This window comes from Carcharodon carcharias, chromosome 1 (assembly GCF_017639515.1).
Source record: "Carcharodon carcharias isolate sCarCar2 chromosome 1, sCarCar2.pri, whole genome shotgun sequence".
NCBI lineage: Eukaryota > Metazoa > Chordata > Chondrichthyes > Lamniformes > Lamnidae > Carcharodon > Carcharodon carcharias.
In genome coordinates, this window is record NC_054467.1 from 105,297,155 (window position 1) to 105,317,958 (window position 20,804).

Sequence of the window (20,804 nt, forward strand, 5' to 3'; positions counted from 1 at the left end):
CTCTTTTTAAAAAAAAACCTGGATCTGCACCTTAAGTGCTGTAAGCTGCAGGGCTATGGGCCGGGTGCAGGAAAGTGGGATTAGAAAGGGCACCTGGGTGTCCTCGGACTGGCATGAACAAGATGGGCCGAATGGCCTCCTTCTGTGCTGTAATTTTTCTATGGTTTAGTAGTAAGAACCCATGTGGAGGAACAAAGTTAATTACAAAGATTAATTTGCTGAAAGGATACTGGTTAGTACCTCTTATCGGAAAGGGCAACAGAGGTTTCAGATTTTGTAACACCAGATGGACTTTATCAGTTCAAAATCATGCTGTTTGGTATGAGTCACTGCTGGGTACACTGATGATTTGGTGGTATTCAGTCAAACATGGGAGGAACACTTACAGCATCTGGGAGAACTATTCAATCTGGTGGTGAACTTGGCTAAGAGTGAATATGTGAAAGCACAGCTGACATATTTAGGCCATACTGTTGGACATGGTAAGATGGCCCCACAAGATGTAAAAATAAAGATGATTGATGAGTTCCCAGTGCCTTCAATGAAAAGGGAAGTTTTATGATTTCTGAGCATGAGTGATTTTTACAGGAAGTTCGTGCCAAATTTTAGCAGCATGGTTGCTCCATTAATTGAACTCTAAAAAATGAACAAGAAGTTCAGCTGGACATCAGTGCCAAAATGCATTCAAAAATCTGAACTGTGTTGACAACAGCACCAGTTTTAACAATACCGAATTATGCCAAGCAATTTAAATTGGCAGTTGATGCTGTATTGTTGCAGGAAGATGACACAGATATTGAAAAGCCTTTGCGATATTTTTTAAAGAAGTTAAATATTCATCAACAGAAGTACTTAACTGTTGAGAAGGAAAAACAGAGTTTGGCATTGGCATTGCACCATTTTGAAATTTATGTTGCCCAGAATTCATCAGAAACAATTGTTTGCACTAACCATAACCCATCCAGATTTTTGGAAAAGTTCTGAAACCGGAATGCGAGACTGTTTAGATGGAGTCTATTGTTGCAACTATTTAACTTGCAAATTATACATGTGGCTGGATGAGAAAACCTAATTGCAGATGTATTATCAAGGGTTTAAGGTGTAAGGAAGATTGGATTGGTGAAACCTGGGAAAAAAGGACTGAAATGGACTTTATTTTTACTGAAACCTTGGGTATATTATCATGATAAGGCATGTATTTTATAATGTATAGTGTATAGAGATAAGTAGTAATTAATAGTAAAGAGGTTGAGAAAATTAAACCATCTTTTTGAATTATGATGGTTCATTTTCTAAAGGGGGAGATCTCAAGAAAACAAAAAATGATAATATTTTTCATCTGGTAATATTACTGTTATATTTTGTATGTAATGGGAGACAGGCTGTTGGGGGTTTGTAAATATGGTAATTGGAGTAAAAGCCAGAGTGACTGCAAGAGTCTAAGACCAACAGTGAGAAGTGGTTTTGCTATGTTAATGAACCAAGAGGAACTTCAATCAGTGATTTACATAAAACAATAACAGGAGTAATTTTGAATTGAGTTGTTTTAGTTCAAAGCAGGATGTATGCAGGTTGTAAAAAAGTAAAGTAAATAAGGTAAAAATAGGGTAAGTTTTTCCTTTTTCAAACCTAAGAGCTAAAGTAAAGAAGCATTTAATCAATTCTGGGAAGACAGCATTTCTGAAGAGACTGGTTGAGACAATAGAGAGAGCAAAGGGAATGAATGCATTTAAGGAAATACAGAAGTCTAGATGGGAGTAGCTGTTTTAGATCTCCCAGGAGACAGCAGGATAGCTGGTCAGATCTCCCAGAAGACAGTGTGAACAAGGCCAGACCAGGAGCACCAGGTGCTGTCAACCTCAGAGGACACCCCAGGGAAAAAAGGCACTGTGTGGTAAAAATTACTGGAATTCTATAGATTTTAAAATCTATAAGGATAGTTGCTGAACGGAAAAGAGGATGGTTGGCTCTGAGGGTAGTTAAATTAAAATCTTGTGGAACTGTTTTAAAGTACTGTTTACTGTGTAAAGCCATTCTTGTATTTAAGTGTAAAATTGTGTTTTGTTCCCTTTATTCTTTTAATAAATGTTTACTTTACTATAAAGTTATCACAAGGAGTTGGGAACTTCATTTCCTGATTTCAGAACCTCTCCTCATACTATACAAATTACAAAAACTGTTTTCAAGTTTCAAAAGCTTTTTGAAGTTTCCCTCTGGGATTTGGCAGCTCGGCATTCACCATCAGTCGTGCCATAACACTATGGATGACACTGTTGGTCAGTAGCTTTTCTGCATACTTTGGGCACATGCGAAACCTTAAAAACAAATCTGCAGTGAAAGCATACTGTCCCAGGATTTCCTGCAATAGTAAAATAAGCTATGCATGCTGCAAATTTCACCATTTTGTGTGTTGATTGCCCCATTACTAATTTACATTTTATTCAACTTGGTTCTCAAATAAGAAGCATTTCAGCCATCGTTTCCCAGCATTGACATTGTCCAGGAAATTGACTCATGCAGTTTCAGATTATTTCGTATGAAATAATTGAGTAACTCAGTCAAATCCTAATTAACCAATTCACTCCTTTTATTGTTTAATATGATAATGCAATATCCCACACTTTTGATACCAGAATGCTGCCTTTCAACATCCATAAGGAGCTCAGTAAGATATCCACCAGCTTTCATTGCATTTAACCCATTATTGATCTAAAGATTGCTTGATGGTCTGGAAAGTTGCAATACAAAAAAGGAGGGATTTCAAACTGTTACTTGATGTGGTTTTAAAACTGGTCACATTTGTTGGCTGATCTACATTTTCCTGCTTCAGATTGCATTGTTTTACATTGAATCAAAATTATGGTCGAAGTCTAACACTGAAACATTACCGACAACAACACAATTTAGTATTTTTAAAACAAGAAACTTTGCCTCTTAGCATATTGTTTTTCTCACCCTCCAAGTTTTTCAATGCATAAGAAACATCATATCATTTTGCCCTGGAACTATAGACTGAATATATACTCCTTTTTAATATTGTCAAAATTAATGCAATATTACTTATAAGGTGTGAAGTAAATGTACTTCATGCAATGTTGCACTTACAAAAGTCTGTAGCCTTGAATCAGTGGTCACATCAAAGCACAAATGACATGTTTTATTCGTCTTTCTTTGTTTTGTAAAACTCAAACATATGTGTTAAAAAAAACTTGTAAGAAAAAGTGGAACTGACCTTGGTGAGGTCTATTATGCAAGAATCTACAGCAACATGTGATGTGTTTGTGCTGTGATTCTCTCCAATAATGATTCAAAATTTAGCTTCTGGTTTTGTCCCAGTTGTTTCTATTTGATGGACAATAATTTTTTGTCCTCCTTGTAAATAGTTCCTGGAGACTGACATCTTAGTTCAGCATGACCCATTCATAACTAAGCAGACAATTGATGCATTAGAGCTATAGGTCTACAGACAAGTATCTATGATGTATATAAATACAATCTGTACATAAACTAATGTATTGCTATAAGAAAGAGCATGGCAATTTAAAGGACTTGACTGCTGGCTATGTTTTGGTTGTGACAGTTAGTGCTGGTCTGAGAAAGGCAAGAAGAATGAAAGCTGCTTCCACATACAAACATATTAGGAAGCCTGAAATAAAAACAAAAAATGCTGAAAATACTCAGCTGGTCAGGCTGCATCTGTGGAGACAGAAAGAGTTAACTTTTCAGGTCATTGACCTTACATCAGAACTGAAAAAAGTTAGAGATGTAACAAGTTTTAAGCAAGTTCAGAGACAGGAGAGCAGGTGTGATCGAAGGGGAAAGAGCATAAAGGCAAATTTGGGCAGCTCCTAATCAAACACACAAAGGGAAAGAGAAAACAATGAAGGTGAACAAGGTAAAAGAGACAAACAAAAGTCCTTTCACAGAAGAGCAGAACTTCAAGGTAGACATTCTTGGGGGAGAAGTGGCAGTGAATTAAACACCACTAAGAAAACAAAATACTGTAGATCTGAAATAAAAACAGAAGATGCTGGAAATATTCAGCAGTTCAGGCAATATCTAGCATTTCCATTTGTCTATTTTATCTCATTCACCTTTATTGGTTTCTATTTCCCTTCGGTTTGATCTGGTATCTACTTAAACTTGCCCTTTTGTTCAACCACTCAGCCAATTTTTGTATCACCTGGAAACTCCTTAATCATGCCCCCTATATTTAAATAGGATGTGGTAGCATAGCGATTGTTATTGGACTAAAAATTCATAGGCATGGACTACTGATTCTGAGACTAAGTTCAATCTTACCATGGCAACTAGCGAATTTAAATTGTTAATTTTTTTTCCAGATTTATATAATTATCAGTAGTGGTGGCTATAAAACTACAGATTGTTGTAAAAACTCACCTGGCTTACTAATGCTCTTTAGGCCTGGCCAGGACAGCAGATTTTCTATACAGTGTGTGACTCCAGACCCACAGCATGTGGTTGAGTCTCAAGTGCCCCCTGAAATGGCCGAGTAAGCAGCTCAGTTGTATCAAGTTGTTACACAAAAGTTTAAGAGGAATAAAACCGGCAATGACCCTGCATCATCCCTGGGCATGACGTGAACACAACCTGCCCAGTCGATCCCAGAAAGCTCACTAACATCTGGGGACTTGTGATAAAATTGGGAGCCTGTTCTGCGGAACAATGAAGCAACAGTTTGACATACCATACTCTCAGAATCAACATCTCAGTTTCCTCCATCACCATCCTTGGTTATGTCCTGTCCCACCAACAGGACAAACCTACCAAAGGTAGCAGCACAGTTGTGTACAGACTCTTGTTACTCTTGGAGTTCTCAACAATGACTCTGGACCCCATAAAGTCTCATGGCATCAGGTCAGACAAGGGCAAGGAAGCCTTCTGCTGTCTACTACCTACCTGTCTACTACCTAAGCTAATGAATCAGTGCTCCTCCAAGTTAAATGCCACTTAGAAGAAGCACTGAAGGTAGCAATGACATAGAATGTACTCTGGGTGGGGGACTTCCAAGTTCTGAAGTACATAGCTTCCAGAATGGGCCTCCGGCAGGTAGTGAGAGAACCAATAAGAGGAAAAAAAACTATTTGCCCTTGTACTCATCAATCTACCTGTTGCAGTTGCACCTGTTCATGACAGTATTGGCAGGAGTGACCACGGCACAGCTCTTGTGGAGACGAAGTCTCGTTTTCACAATGAAGATACCTTCCATCATGTTACGTGGCACCCTCACAATGCTAAATGGCATAGATTCAGAACAGATCTGGCAGCTCAAAACTGGGCATCCATGAAGTGATGTGGGCCATCAGCAGTGGCAGAATTGTATCCCACCACAATCTGTAACCTCACGTTCTCACTCTACCATTATCATCAATCCATGGGGACGAAGCTTGGTTCACTGAGTGCAGAGGAGCATGCTATGAGCATCAGTGAGCATACCCAAATATGAGGCAGCAACCTAGTGAAGATATAAGAGAGGACCTTATGCGTGCTAAAAATTAGAAGTTGCATTCTATAATTGAATAACTTATAAGAGGAGCAGGCTTCATGCTTAACCCCATCTGTAATGACGGCAGAGACCAGCAAGTGAATGCAAAAGACAATGCTGAATTGTTTGCAGCTATCTTCAGCCAGGTGTCATGTGGATGATCCACCTCCCGAGGTGTCCACGATTGGTGATATCATGTGATATCAAGAAACGTCCAAGTACATTGAATACAATAACATGCTGGTTGCAGGGTTCTCGGCTTATGCTCCAGTCCTAGCCATGCCTTTAGCTGAGCTGTGCCAATATAGTCACAACACTGGCATCTACCTGACGAAGTAGAAAATTGCCCAGGTATGTCTTGTCCTCAAGATGAAGGACAAATCCAATCTGGCCAACTACTGCCCCATCAGTCTGCTCTCAATCATCAGCAAAGTGTCTGGTCAGTCATATAACCCCCAGGATGTTGTTGATGAGGGAATTCAGCGATGGTAATCCTGCTGAATGTCTATGGGGATGTGATTAGATTTTCTCTTGTTGGAGATGGTCATTACCTGGTTTTTGGTGGCACAAAAGTTACTTGAATGATGTCTAGGTATTGCTTGTGGTTACGGACTGCTTCAGCAGCTGCAGAGTTGAATGAAGTTCAACACTATCCATTCATCAGCAAACATCTGCTTCTGACCTTATAAAGAACATTGATGAAGCAACTGAAGATGGTTGGGCCTAGGACACTACCCTGAGGAACTCCTGCAGCAATGCATTGAGGGTGATTGACCTCCAACAACAACAACCATCTTCCTTTGTACTAGGTATGACTCCAACCAGTACAGAGCCTACCCCACCGATCCTCTTTGACTTCAATTTTATAGGCCTCCTTGATCGCACACTTGTCAAATATTACCATGAAGGTTGTCATCCAGAGTGACATCAAGCAGCAGTTGGTCACAAACAATTCACTCATGCTCTGTTGGGTTCTGCCATGGCCACTCAGCTCTAGACCTCATTACAAATATTAACTAAAGTATTGAATTCCAGAGGCGAGGTGAGAGTGACTGCCCTTGACATCAAAGCAACATTTGACTGAGTGTAACATCAAGGAGCCCTAGCAAAATTGAAGTCAAAGGGAATCAGGGGAAAACTCTTCACAGGTGCACAGTGGCAGTAGTGTGTAACATCAAAAAGTGGCAGCACAGCAACTCACCAAGCCTCCTTTGACAGCACCTTCCAAACCCTGTGACCTCTCCTACCTAGAAGGTCAAGAACAGCAGATGCATGAGAACACCATCACCTGCATGTTCCCATCCAAGTCATGCACCATTCTGGCTTCGAAATATATCGCTGTTCCTTCGTCGTAGCTGGGTTAAACTCCTAGAACTCCCTCACAGCACTGTGAGGGTTAACCACATGGACTATAGAAGTTCAAGAAAATTGCTCATCATCATCTCCTCATGGGCAGTTAGGAATGGGTAATATATATTATCCTTTCCAGTGAAACAACATCCCATGAACAAATCAAAAAAGTCAAAATCATTGAAATATAATCTGTGCCTAAGTAACGATTTATGTTGTCCCTCAAAATTTTCCAATAGTTTCTCTCCCTGTCCATCCCAGTGAGGTTAGACTGACTGAATTGTAATTGAAATGGAAACTCCATGTAAAGCCCTTTGACTTTTCGACAACATTTCTCCCTACCCCAGTCAGTACCCAATAGGTTGCTTTGCATATGTATGCTGTGTCTACTTGTGCACATGTGCAGCTGCAACAGTTTTTGGCAGGGTCTTCATGGACTCCAAAACCCAGAGGTCTTCGGCCAAGAGCATCTTCACAGTCAGAGCAGGGATCTGCACAGCCTGCAGATTATCTCTGCTGAAACTGCAGGTGGTGCATCATTTGGAAGCAATATGAATAGTAAAAGTTTTGTAGTCGTACAATGGTGTGCACATGGGTGAAGAGGAAATGTCATGTTGTCAAGTTTCTGTTCTTTATTAGAATTATAAATATTATTTTGCACCACTTTTCCAAATTTTCCATTCATTTTTTTAATCATTCATGGGATGTGGACAACGCTGGCAAAGCCAGCATTTATTGTCCATCCAATGCCCTTGAGAAGGTGGTGATGAGCTGCCTTCTTGAGCTGCAGCAGTCCAGGTGATATAGACATTCCCAGTACTGTCAGATCTGTGAAGGAACCGCGATATAGTTCCATATCAGAATGGTGCATGACTTGGAGGGGAACTTGCAAGCGGTGGTGTTTCCGTACATCTGCTGTCTTTGTTCTTCTAGGTGATGGAGGCTGTGATTTAGAAGGACCTGTCCAATAGCAGTGAAGGGAGTGAATGCTTAAGGTTTTGAATGAAGTGCCAAACAAGCAAGTTACTTTATCCTGGATGGCATCAAGCTGGAGCTGCACTCACCCAGGCAGGTTAGAAATGTTCCATCACATTCCTGACTGTACCTTATAAATGGTGGAAAAGATATGGGAAGTTGGGAGGTGAGCTACATGCCACAGAATACCCAGACTTTATTAAGTTTCTGGTCAATGCTAATCCCCAGGATTCCCAGAAGGTGGGAATTCAGTGATGATGGTGTCGTTGAGTGTCAAAAGGAGGTGGTTAAATTATCTTGTGCTGGATATGTTCATTGCCTGGCACGAATGTGATTTGGCACCTATTAGCCCAAGTCTGAATATTGTCCAGGGACAGAACATTACGGGGTGGGGGAGAAATAAGAACTAGGAGCAGGAGTAGGCAATTCAGCTCCTTGAGCCTGCCCCGCCATTCAATACGATCATGGTTGATCTCATTTCAGCCTCAACTCCAATTTCCCGCCCTCTCCCCATAACCTTTCAACCCGTGACTAATTAAAAATCCATCTATCTCCTCCTTAAATTTATTCACCGTCCCGGCATCCACTGCACTCTGAGGTAGTGAATTCCACAGATTCACGACCCTTTGAGAAAAGTAATTCCTCCTCATCTCTGATTTAAATCTACCACCCCGTAGCTTAGAACGATGGCCTCTCGTTCTAGAATGCCCCACAAGGGGAAACATCCGCTCCACGTTTAGCATCTTATATACCTCAATTAGATCTCCTCTTATCCTTCTAAACTCTAGCGAGTATAGGCCTAAACTGCTCAATCTCTCCTCATAAGACAAGCGCTGTATCTCAGGAATCAATCTACTGAACCCCCTCTGAACTGCTTCCAATGCAACTACATCTTTCCTCAAGTAAGGGGACCAAAACTGTGCACAGTACTCCAGGTGCGGTCTCACCAATGCCTTGTACAGTTGCAACAACACTTCCCTATTTTTATACTCTATTCCTTTAGCAATAAATGCCAAAATTCCATTTGCCTTCCTTATTACCTGCTGTACCTGCATACTAGCTTTCAGCAATTCATGCACGAGGGTCACCCAGATCCCTCTGCACTGAAGCATTCTGAAGTTTCTCTCCATTTAAATAATAAAGCACCTTTTTATTCTTCCAACCAAAATGGATAACCTCACAATTATCCACATTAAACTCCATCTGCCAAATTTTGGCCCACTCACCTAATCTGTCCATATCCATTTGTAAATTTCTTATTTCTTCATTGCAACTTACTTTGCCACTTATTTTGGTGTCATCTGCAAATTTAGCTATAGTACCTTCTTTCCCTGAATCCAAGTCATTAAATAGATTGTAAATAGCTGGGGCCCAAGGACCGAACCCAGTGGCACCCCACTAGTTACAGCTTGCCATCATTTAAAGACTCATTTATCCCGACTCTCTGCTTTCTGTTGGTTAGCCAATCCTCTATCCAAGCTAATATATTACCCCCAACTCTGTGTGATCTTATCTTGTGTATTAATCTTTTGTGCGGCACCTTATCAAAGGCCTTCTGGAAGCCCAGATATACATCTACAGGATCCCCATTATCCACTTTGCTTGTCACATCTTCAAAGAACTCTAGCAAATTAGTCAAACACAATTTACTCTTCATAAAACCATGCTGGCTCTGATGGATTGCATTTTGACTTTCCAAATGCCCCATTACTACTTCCTTCACAATGGATTCCAACAATTTCCCAACGACAGACGTTAAACTAACTGTCAATAGTTTCCTACTTTCTGCTTCCCCGCCTTTTTGAATAAGGGCGTTATATTAGCATTTTTCCAATCCACTGGAACCTTTCAAGAATCCAGGGAATTTTGGAATATTATTACCAATGCATCCAGTATCTTCGCCGCCACTTCCTTTAAGACCCTGAGATGTAGACCATCAGGTCCTGGGGACTTGTCACCCTTTAATCTCAATAGTTTGCTCAGTACTTTTTCTCTAGTGATGGTGATTGCTCTAAGTTCCTCCTTCTCTATACCCTCTGCTCTACCTGTTACTATTAGGGTGGTACTAGTGTCTTGCACCGTGAAAACTGAGGCAAAATGTTAATTAAGCGTCTCTGCCATTTCTGCATTCCCCACTATTAACTTTCCAGTCTGATTCTCCAAGGGACCAACATTCACTTTAGCTACTCTCTTTCCTTTTCTATACTTGTAGAAGCTTTTGCTATCAGTTTTTATATTGTGCGCTAGTTTTCTTTCATAACTTACCTTTGCTTTTTTAATTATTTTTTTGTAACCCTTTGTTGATCTTTAAAAGTTTCCCAATCTTCCAGCCTGCCACTGACCTTTGCAATTTGGTATGCCTTAGTTTTTGCCTTTATGTTATCTTTAACTTCCTTGCTTAGCCATGGATGCTTTTTCCCCCTCTTACCATCTTTCTTCTTCATTGGGATATATTTTACTTGGGTGGAATTGAATATCTCCTTAAATATCTGCCACTGTTCATCAACTGTCCTACCTTGTAGTCTTCCTGCCCAGTCCACGTGGGCCAAATCTGCCCTCATGCCTATGTAGTTACCTTTGTTTAACTCCAGAACACTAGTGTGGGGCTCAGGTTTCTCGATCTCAAACTGAACTTGAAATTCTAGCATGCTATGATCACTCTTCCCTGGAGGATTCTTTACTCTGAGATCATGAATTAATCCCATCTCATTACACAAAACTGCTTCCTGGTTGGTTCCACAACATATTGCTCCAAGAAACAATCTCTAATACACTCTATGAACTCTCCCTTGCTGAAAAAAGTAACTTAGTATGACCACCTACTCCATCTTGCCCTCCTGAATTTTCACATAGTAGCTGCTCCCCACATCCCTGCCCATCCCGCACCCCACTGTGCCACTGACACAGTCCTGTTAAAAAAAAACAACCAACCCTTGTACATCTCAACAATTTACAAGTGACTTACTTTTGCTCAGACAGAGTTGGTGGAAGCACTGAGAGTGTTGTCAGAGGTGGTTTTTTTTAGCAGTTGGTGATTACAGTCAGGAAGGAGAGAAGAGTACTGGACCCAGGTATGGGGGCAATTGTTGCAGTACTTCTTGGTCAGCAGATGGAAAGGAGGAGGTAGAGAGGGGAAGTTCTGTGAGGAGAGAGGAAGGTTCTCCATTGAATGCCCTATCCACCACAGGTATTCTGGGAACAGCATTCCTAATTCTTATGAGTCAGGAGCAATGCTTGATGCGGCTCGGATTTACCAGGAGGTGATCATAGAACTGTGCCATCTCCTTTAGCTCAATATGAAGCCTCACAGTGGACGAGGCCAGCCTACCCGGTGACTGTGAAGATCACTGTCACCCTCACTTTTTATGCCTTTGGATCTTTCTAGACATTGTGAATATCTTGTCGTATGTAGTTCAGTGCAGCATATGGGAGATGATGGAGGCCATATACCACAAGGTAAGGGAACTTCATCCTCAAGAAGCAAGATATCACCAAGAGAGCGGAATTCCCAATGATACAGGGTGCCACTGACTGTCTGCACATGGCACTGTGTGTCCCATGTCAATCAGAATAAGTACAGAAACACAAGGGCTACAAATCCAAAACCATGCAGTTGGTGTGCAACCAGACCAAGAAATTCATCTTTGTGAATGCCTGCTATCCTTGCCACAATGCAATCATCCAGCATCAGTCTGCCCTATCCGCTATCTTTGGGTCTCTGAGAAGGCCCAGAAGCTGGCAGCTCGGGGACAACGGCTAGCCCCTCTGCATGTAGCTTTGACCCCCTTCTGCAACCTCATCATGCAATATACACCCAGAGTGGGTGTATAACGAAAGCTCGGAAGCCAGGCGTAACATCGGAGAGCAGGCAATTAGCCCTCTGTAATGCCTCTGCTGCCAACATCACCCGGGGGGATCTTTGCAGTAGGTGTCAGGAAGGGTCTCCCCATTTGTGGTGGAGGTGCTGCATCCTCCACAACCGGCCATTAAGAAGGTGCAGGCATTTACCTCCTACTCCTTCAGAGCCCACCTCAGAAGGAGGAGGGGATAATGGAAGGTACAGAAGTGGAAAAGAAGATAGGGAGGAGGCAACGTGGACCCTGTGTAACTGGAAGCAGCAAGAGAGCACGAATTGTGAGTTTCCACTTCACTTGAAAAAACTTTCCCATCCTAAACTGGGTCCACATTCTCCACTGTAACATCCATTTCAGATTCCCCACCTCAAAGTCTCCTTGGTCAACATTCAACAATAAAAGTCACAGATAAGTCTTCAGAAAACATCTTTATCCAACAACACATCCAAATATACAAACAACAACGAACAATTCACACTTATGCATTATCTTAGTGCCCGTTTTGTGGGTGCTCTTCCCTGGCTTCGGGCTCCTGCACAGTGCTACCCCAGCAGCTGCAGCACGGTTGGTGGCATTCTGCTGCTTCAGGCTGCATCATGGGCAGTAGCAATCTTTTTAAAAATTTATTTGTTCACAGGATGTGGGCTTTGCAGGTTAGGCCAGCATTTATTGTCCATCTCCAACTACCCTTGAGAAGGTGGTGGTGAGCTGCATTCTTGAACCGCTGCAGCCCAAGTGGCAAAGATACACCCATTGTGCTGTGAGGAAGGGAGTTCCAGGACTCTGACCCAGCGACAGTGAAGGAATGGCAATATATTTCCAAGTCAGAATGGTGAGTGGCTTGGAGGGGAACTTGCAGGTGTCTGCCGCTCTGGTCCTTCTAGACGGTAGCGTTGGGGATTTGGAAGGTGCTATCTAAGGAGACTTGGTGAGTTTCTGCAGTCCATCTTGTAGATGGTACACACTGCTGCTACTGTGTATCAGTGGTGGAGGGAGTGAATGTTTGTGGATGGGGTGCCAATCAAGTGGGCTGCTTTGTCCTGGATAGTGTCAAGCTTCTTGAGTGTTGATGGAGCTGCACTCATCCAGGCAAGTGGAGACTATTCCATCACACTGCTGACTTGTGCCTTGTAGATGATGGACAGGCTTCGTGGAGTTAGGAGGTGAGTTACTTGCTGTAAGATCCATCGCCTCTAACCTGCTCTTGTAGCCACAGTATTTATATGGCTGGTTCAGTTTCTAGTCAATGGTAACCCCCAGGATATTGATAGTGGGGGATTCAGCAATGGGGATGCCACTGAATGGCAAGGTGCAATCACTAGATTCTCTATTGTTGGAGATGTCATTGCCTGGCACTAGTGTAGTGTGAATGTTACTTGCCACTTGTCAACCCAAGCCTGGATATTGTCCAGATCTTGCTGCATTTGGACATGGACTGCTTCAGTATCTAAAGAGTCATGAATGGCGCTGAACATTGTGAAATCAACAGTGAACATCCTCACTCCTGACCTTATGACAGCAGGAAGATCATTGATGAAGCAGCTAAAGATGGTTGGGCTGAGGTCAAGAGCAGTCACTCTCACCTCACCTCTGGAGTTCAGCTCTTTTGTCCATGTTTGAAGGAAGGTTCTAATGAGGTCAGGAGCTGAGTGACCCTGGCAGAACCCAAACTGAGCGTCAGTGAGCAGGTTATCACTAAGCAAGTGCCGCTTGATAGCAATGTTGCTAACACTTCCATTACTTTACTGATTTTGGAGAGTAGATTGATGGGGTGATAATTGGCCGGGTTGGATTTGTCCTGCTTTTTGTGTACAGGACATACCTGAGCAACTTTTCACATTGCTGCCAGTGTTGTAACTGTACTGGAACAGCTTGGCTAGGAACACGGCAAGTTCTGGAGCACAAGTCTTCAACGCTATTGCCGGAATCTTGTCAGGGCCCATAGTTTTTTCAGCATCCAGTGCCTTCAGGAGTGAATTGAATTGGCTGAAGATTGGCATCTGTGATGCTGAGGACCTCCAGAGGAGGCCAAGATGGATCATCCACTCAGCACTTCTGGCTGAAGATTGCTGAAAATGCTTCAGCCTTATCTTTTGCACTGACGTGCTGGTCTCCCTCATTATTGAGCATGGGGATATTTGTGGAGCCTCCCCCTCAGTGAGCTGTTTAATTGCCCAGTCTGGGCTGGCTGAGAGGCAACAGGAAGGGCACTGGCGAAGAGGCAGTATTACGAGCATGAAAGCTATCATACTGAGTGAGGATAGAGGACAGGTCAACTGCCATACCCCTGGTAAGGAATTTCAGCAAGTTTCCTCATCCGCTAGATCACAGATGGTTGGACTGTGTGAAAGCATGGCAACAGTCTAAGCCTGTATGGGTCTCATGGCCTCCATCCAATCTTTCCCTGCAGCTCCGAGACATTGGGAGGATTCCACATTTACTGCACTGGAAGCTGAGGCAGCGATGAGCAGATGTGGGTGTCTCTGGCAAGTCCAGCATTTGGTCCCCATCCCTAGTTGTCCTTGAACTGAGTGGCTTGCTAGACCATTTCAGAGGACAGTTAAGAGTCAACCACATTGCTGGGGATCTGGAGTCACATGTAGGCCAGGCCAGCTAAGGATGACAGATTTCCTTCCCTGAAGGACATTAGTGAACCAGATAGGTTTTTACAACAAAGGGACATAGGAACAGGAGAAGACCACTCAGCCCGTTGAGCCTGCTCTGCCATTCAATACGATCATGGCTGATTGAACACTTCAATGCCTTTTACCCACACTATCCCCTTTATGTTATTGTTTATCAGGAATCTATCAATCTCTACCTTAAACATACTCAATGACTGAACTTCTACAGCCCTCTGGGGTAGAGAATTCCAAGGATTCACAATCCTCTGCATAAAAAAGTTTCTCCTCATCTTGGTCGAAGTGGCTTCCCCCTTATTTTGAAATTGTGTCCCCTGGTCCCCCAACCAGGGAAATATCTTAATTCCATCTACCCTGTCTATTCCTTTAAGTATTTTGTAGGTTTCAATGAGATCACCTCTCATTCTTCAAAACTCTAGAGAATACAGGCTCAGTTTCCCCAGTCTCTTTTCATAAGGCAGTCCCGCCATCCCCAGGACAAGTCTGGTGAACTTTCATTGCACTCCCTCTATGGCAATAATATCCTTTCTGAGGTAAGGGGACCAAAACTGCACACAGTACTCCAGGTGGGGTCTAACCAAGCTTCTATCCAATTGAAGCAAGACTTCACTACTCTTGTCTTCAAATCCTCTTGCAATAAAGGCTAACGTTCCATTTGCCTTCTTAATTCCCTGCTACACCTGCATGTTAGCTTTCAGTGACTTATGGACAAGGACACCTAGCTCCCTTTGTGCATCTACACTTTCTAATCTCTTACTATTTAGGAAACACTCTGGACATCTATTCCTTCTACCAAAATGGTAGATTTTCCATGTTATATTCCATCTGCCATGTTCTTGCCCACTTACTAAGTCTGTCTAAATCCTCCTGTAGCCACTTTCCTCACAACACACATTCCCGCCTAGATTTGTATCATCTGCGAGCTTGGAAATATTACATTTGGTCCCCAAATCCAAATCATTGATATATATTGTGGACAGCTGGAGCCCAAGTACTGATCCTTGTGGTACCGCACTAGTTATAACCTGCCAATGCGAGAATGACCCGTTTATTCCTACTCTTTGTTTTCTGCCTGTTAGCTAATCCTTAATCCATGCCAGTATATTGCTTCCTATCCCATTTTGCTAACCAACCTCCTGTGGGTTAGTAATAACCTCAAAAAACTTCAATAAGTTTGTCAAACATGATTTCCTATTCGCAAACCCATGCTGACTATGTCCAATCAGATCACGGTTATCCAAGTATCCATTTATCAAATCCTTTATAATAGATTCTAACATTTTCCCTACTACTGATGTAAGGCTAACAGGTCTGGAGTTCCTTGTTTTGCTCTCGCTCATTTCCTAAATAGTGGGGTGACATTTGCTCCCTTCCAATCTTCAGGAACCATTCCAGAATCTATAGAATTTTGGAAAATGATCACCAATGCATCCATTCTCTCTATAGCAACCTCTTTCAACACTCTGGGATGCAGAATATCAGGTCCCAGTGACTTAACAACTTTCAGTCCCATTAATTTCTCCAAAACAACCTTCTTACTTACACTAATTTCCTTCAACTCCTCATTCTCCCTAGTCTCTTGGATCTCGAAACCTAAGAGATTTCCTGTACCTTCCTCAGTGAAAATAGACACAAAGTAATCATTTAGTTTCTCTGCCATTCCTCTATTTTCCATTATGAATTCTCCTGACTCTACCTGTAATGGACCCACATTTGTCTTAGCCAAACGCTTCCTTTTTACATACCTATTGAAGCTTTTACAGTCTGTTTTTATGTTTTTTGCTAGGTTGCATTCATTTCCTTTTTCTCCCTTTCTTTACCGGTTTCTTGGTTTTCCTTTGCTGTATTCTAAAAACACCTTCCAATCCTCAGGTTTACTACTAGTTCTGGCCACTTTATAAGCCTTTTCTTTTAACCTTATACAATCCTTAACTTCCTTTGTCAGTCACAGGTGACTGACTTTCTTTGGGTTTTTGTACCTTGAAGGAATGTATAGGAGCTATAAACAATGTAATAGTTCTTTGAAGACTATCCATTGCCTGGTCATACCTTTTAATGTATTTTCCCAATCCACCTCAGTCAATTTGTCCCTTATGCCTTCATAATTTCCTTTATTCAAATTTAACACCCTTGCTTGAGTGAACTACCTCACATTCAAACATAAAGTAAAATTCTATCATATTGTGGTCGCTCATCCCTAAAGGTCCTTTTACAATAAGATTATTAATTAGCCCTTTTTCATTACATAATACTGGATCTAAAATAGCCTGTACTCTCATCAGCTCCTTAACATACTGGTCTAGAAATCCAAGCCCAACATATTCCAGAAACTCATCTTCCACAGCATTAGTGCTCAATAGGTTTACCCAAACTATATGTAGATTGAAGTCACCCATGATTACTGTATTGCCAATGCTACATGCTTCTCTCATCTCCTGATTAATACCATGCCGCACATTACCACTACTGTTTGGTGGCCTATAAATAACTCCAATCAACTTCTGCTGCTCTTTCCTAGCTCCACTCAAACAGATTCCACACATTGTTCATTATCAATGATGGTTGTTATTACTGAGACTAACTTTATATTCCAAATTTATTCATTGAATTTAAATTCCACCAGCTGCCGTTGTGGGATTTGAACCCATATCCCCGGAGCATTAGTTTGGGCCCTAGATTACTAGTCCAGTGACATTACCGCTACACCACCAACTTCTGCAAGGCAGAGGGTAGAGTGTCAGTGATTGTGTGGTACTTTGTTAGGGTGATATACCTGCCATTGTTGAATAGCTGGAGATGTGTGAAGGCAGCATGAGAATATTGGCAGCATTGCTACATGGGTGAAGTGGAGCATGTAAATGTTAAGCGTGAGTCCTGGGTGCCTGGGGGTGTTGCAGGAAGAGTGATGGCAGTGTCATGCATTGAGCAGAGTGAGAAATTGTTGGTAGTGGGCATGAGACGTACTGTAAGTATGAAATCATCTAGATCACCTGTGTGAATTATTGTATTTTTTTCCTGCATTGCTGCTATGTCCATGGCACCAGACTTTGGGAATTTACCTCCCAAGCGACGTGCTCCTATTCCTTCTTCAGGCTGTGATTTGTAGGTTTCTTTCCCATCTGGGAAAAGTTTTGCCTCTCTCCTGGAGTCCCGCTCGGTTACTAGAGCATTCAGTACAGCATCACTAATCCAAGTGTCCTCCTCCCTTGCCTGTTGCCACATCCTTCCAATGCTTGAAAATGATTTTCTATCCAGCTAATGATTACTGGTGTGCAGTCACCCTTTAATAGGCAGAGTCTTTAGAAAGAGCTGAGAGCCTGCAGCACCTGAGCGCCAAACAACATTGTTGGAAGCCTCATGGGAGAAGTGCTGAGGCTGCCCAGCCCAATGTTATCAGTCAAATGAGGCGAGTAGATGAAAACCGTGTTCAGCCCACCTCAATTTCAACAGGTGTGTTCACAAATCATGACCCCCCCCTCAAACCTAGGACAGAATCTTGGGCTCAGTGAGCAGGGACGGGCCCCACTCGCCGACAAGTAAAATGACGCGCAGTGACGTCGGACGTGCGTCCCGACATCACTGCGCATCATTCAAATCTTCAGTTCGGCAGGCATGCAGCCAAACTGTCAAAGGCCTATTAAGGCCATTTAAAAACTAATTAAAATAATTAAATGAGCTGCCCATCCAACCTTAAGGTTGGCGGGCAGGCAAAGAGCCCAGGCGGCCTTTGCATTTATCATGAAACCTCATCCACGGGCGCCCACGTAAAATGGCAGCACGCAGCCAATCGCGGGTGGCAAATGGTTACGTGCCTGCGCCCGCTCCCATCCAACCTCCCCCGATGGGGAGAAAATTCTCCACCTAAAAACCAGGGCAGACCAAATTAAAGCCCACAGTTTGTGACTTACTCAATTGTAATCCAGTTGTTTTAAATAAGTCAAGAAGGAAAAACAATAAAAGCAAAATACTGTGGATGCTGGAAATCTGAAACAAAAGCAGAAAATGCTGGAAAACCTCAGCAGGTCTAACAGCATCTGTGAAGAGAGAAACAGAAGTTGACATTTCGAGTCCTTATGACTCTTCTTCAGAGATGACAGAAATATGATTTCTGCACATTTTCAAGAAATCCAAAGCAACTTCAATGTTATGTGAGAAAGCTTTATGCAAAAAGGATAATTTTCCTGGTACAAATATCCAGCAGAGAACCATACTGATTGTGAGCCCATACTGGAAAAGTGAGCACTAAAAGTTTTCACCATTTAAACTAATGGTAGGGAAATCATCTGTAGCACATCAGAATTTCCACTATAGGCTGCCTCCAAAGCTCCCACCTGTAAAGCCAAGTTAGAAAATGGTTTCCGTATGGTTCACATTAAATACTTGGAAAAACAGCTGGGAATGTTTACATCAACTATAAAGTATTGCACAGGTCTGAGCGTTAGGTATTACAATGGATTAGACACTGGCCTTTCAGCTCTGGGACCTGGCTTCAATCTAGCTGAACTGATAGAATGACAGTCTTCTATCAATTTCTGTCAAGAGGTTCGATGTTGACTGAATTTCAGTCCAGTTTCAAGTGAAAACAGGCTCACAGCACAAAAATAGCTCAGAATTAGCACTATTTGTCAAATTCAGTTACTGCACTGGGATGTGCTCTTCTGAAGTTGGACTAAAATATGTGGTTGAGGTGGAGTGAAAGGAATTTCACTTTGCAGTTTATCACGCTATACGATATATGTAAAGTGCTGAATGCTGACCCGTTATCTGAAGTACAAAGTGTCTAGTCCCCAGCACCAACACCATCCTCCTGTTGAATATATGCACAAATAAATTCAATTTAATGATTATGGAGGGATTGTAGACTGAAGATTTCTTTTTATCAACACCTCTGTAAAATATTTTCCATTGCACCAATAGTAACATTCCTTACACAAATTTGTTGTGGAAATGTGGTATAATTTCCCATAAAAATTGTAGTTTTTTTTAGAGTAACATATATTTTTCAGAATAACATATCTTGCTGACAAAATCACCATGGAGACACGACTCCAACCAAATGCCAGCTTTGCTGTTAATGTTAAACTCACCAGTACAAGTAAAATGGTCAATATTGAAGGGTTCTTTTACATCCTGAGTACACATTATTCGATCCCTGTAGGGAAAAGAGATGCAAATAGCATTCCAAGTTGCTAGTAGCATATACAACAGCATAGTGAACAACAGCATAAGGTTTAACTTCAGCAATCATGCAAACAAACATCATTGCTGGGACAGCAAAGGAGTCTCACAGGAGAAGTGCCAACTAACCAAGCCCAATGAGGTGAGTAGTGCATTCAAGCACAAGCAGTTACGGATTTCAAAAAGGGATGAATTAATTTTCATCCTCAAAGAAAAATGTTGTTCCAAAGTTTAATTTTACAAGCTGTAGAAAAAGCAATCCAGTCACCCCTGCTGGAAAGTGTGTGTATTTGTGGATGTCATGAAGCTATTACTGTATATAATATTATTGGAAAATATTTCTTTTAAAATAGAGGTTTCGTCTGTGGGTGTGTCTTAAATGGATTAAAACCAGCTAATCTGGGTGTTTTGATATGTACTAGTTTTGATATTTTTGCAATTTTTGAATAGAGCATTGAAGAAGTGGGTGAAAACTGACACCTGTGTAGCAAGATACCAAGCAATATGTTTATATTGCTAATAAAATTTGTACTACGAAAGGGGTTTTATTGTTAGAAGAGGCTAGTGATACAATGAGAATTTACATTCAATGAGCTGTGCTAGGTATAACTTCAGCAGTTTTGTGTGTGCAGGGCAGAGGCAATGTAGGATCAAAGGACCTATAAGCCTACAACTGGCTCCACAGGAAAGTGAAAGGAACCTCATTTTGAATTTGTGAGGTGAAACTGCTTTGCCTGATGTCTGGTTAAGCCTATGGGTTGCTGTTGCCTTAATGGAGATTAGTTTGGGAATTTGATAGAAGTTATGATCGTAGTAATTTGTAGCCATATGTATATATTTAACTTATGTACGTTAATAAAATGTTTCCTTTAGTTTAATATAAAACCTCTGGAGAACTGGTGGTCTGATTCCTGAATTTATAGTTGCATCTCAAACATACCACTTAAAAATATAGATTATGACAGTTGTTTAAAGTTCCCCCTGAGATTTTTAAATAACTTAGCTTTACCGAAAGGCTGTCTCATAACAGTGGATGTCAGGTGAGGATGATAGGATCAGGCTTTGTAATGCCTCCCAAATCCAAGAGTTTTGACACTCACTGTCTGGATTTGGACATAGGTGAGATGTTGGAGGTAGCTTGTGTCTGTGGAACCATAGTCCAGCAATGAAAATTATTGGAATTTAAATAGGGAATGAAAAGAATGAGAACTGAGCATAAGCTTCTTCGACTGTGGTCAATTAACACAGGAATGACAGCATACAAGCAATAAGAAAGGGGAAGAAATTAGAAAAAATTTT

General features: G+C 41.8%; 1 protein-coding gene across 1 annotated transcript in view; it reads right to left on the reverse strand.

The window, feature by feature from the left end:
• LOC121282549 (coiled-coil domain-containing protein 158-like) overlaps nucleotides 1-20,804 on the reverse strand; it is a 187,254-nt gene that overhangs the window by 12,238 nt on the left and 154,212 nt on the right. The window contains exon 21 of the mRNA XM_041196290.1: nucleotides 19,415-19,479. Coding sequence (XP_041052224.1) covers nucleotides 19,415-19,479 — 65 coding nt within the window. The remainder of the gene's footprint in view (nucleotides 1-19,414; nucleotides 19,480-20,804) is intronic.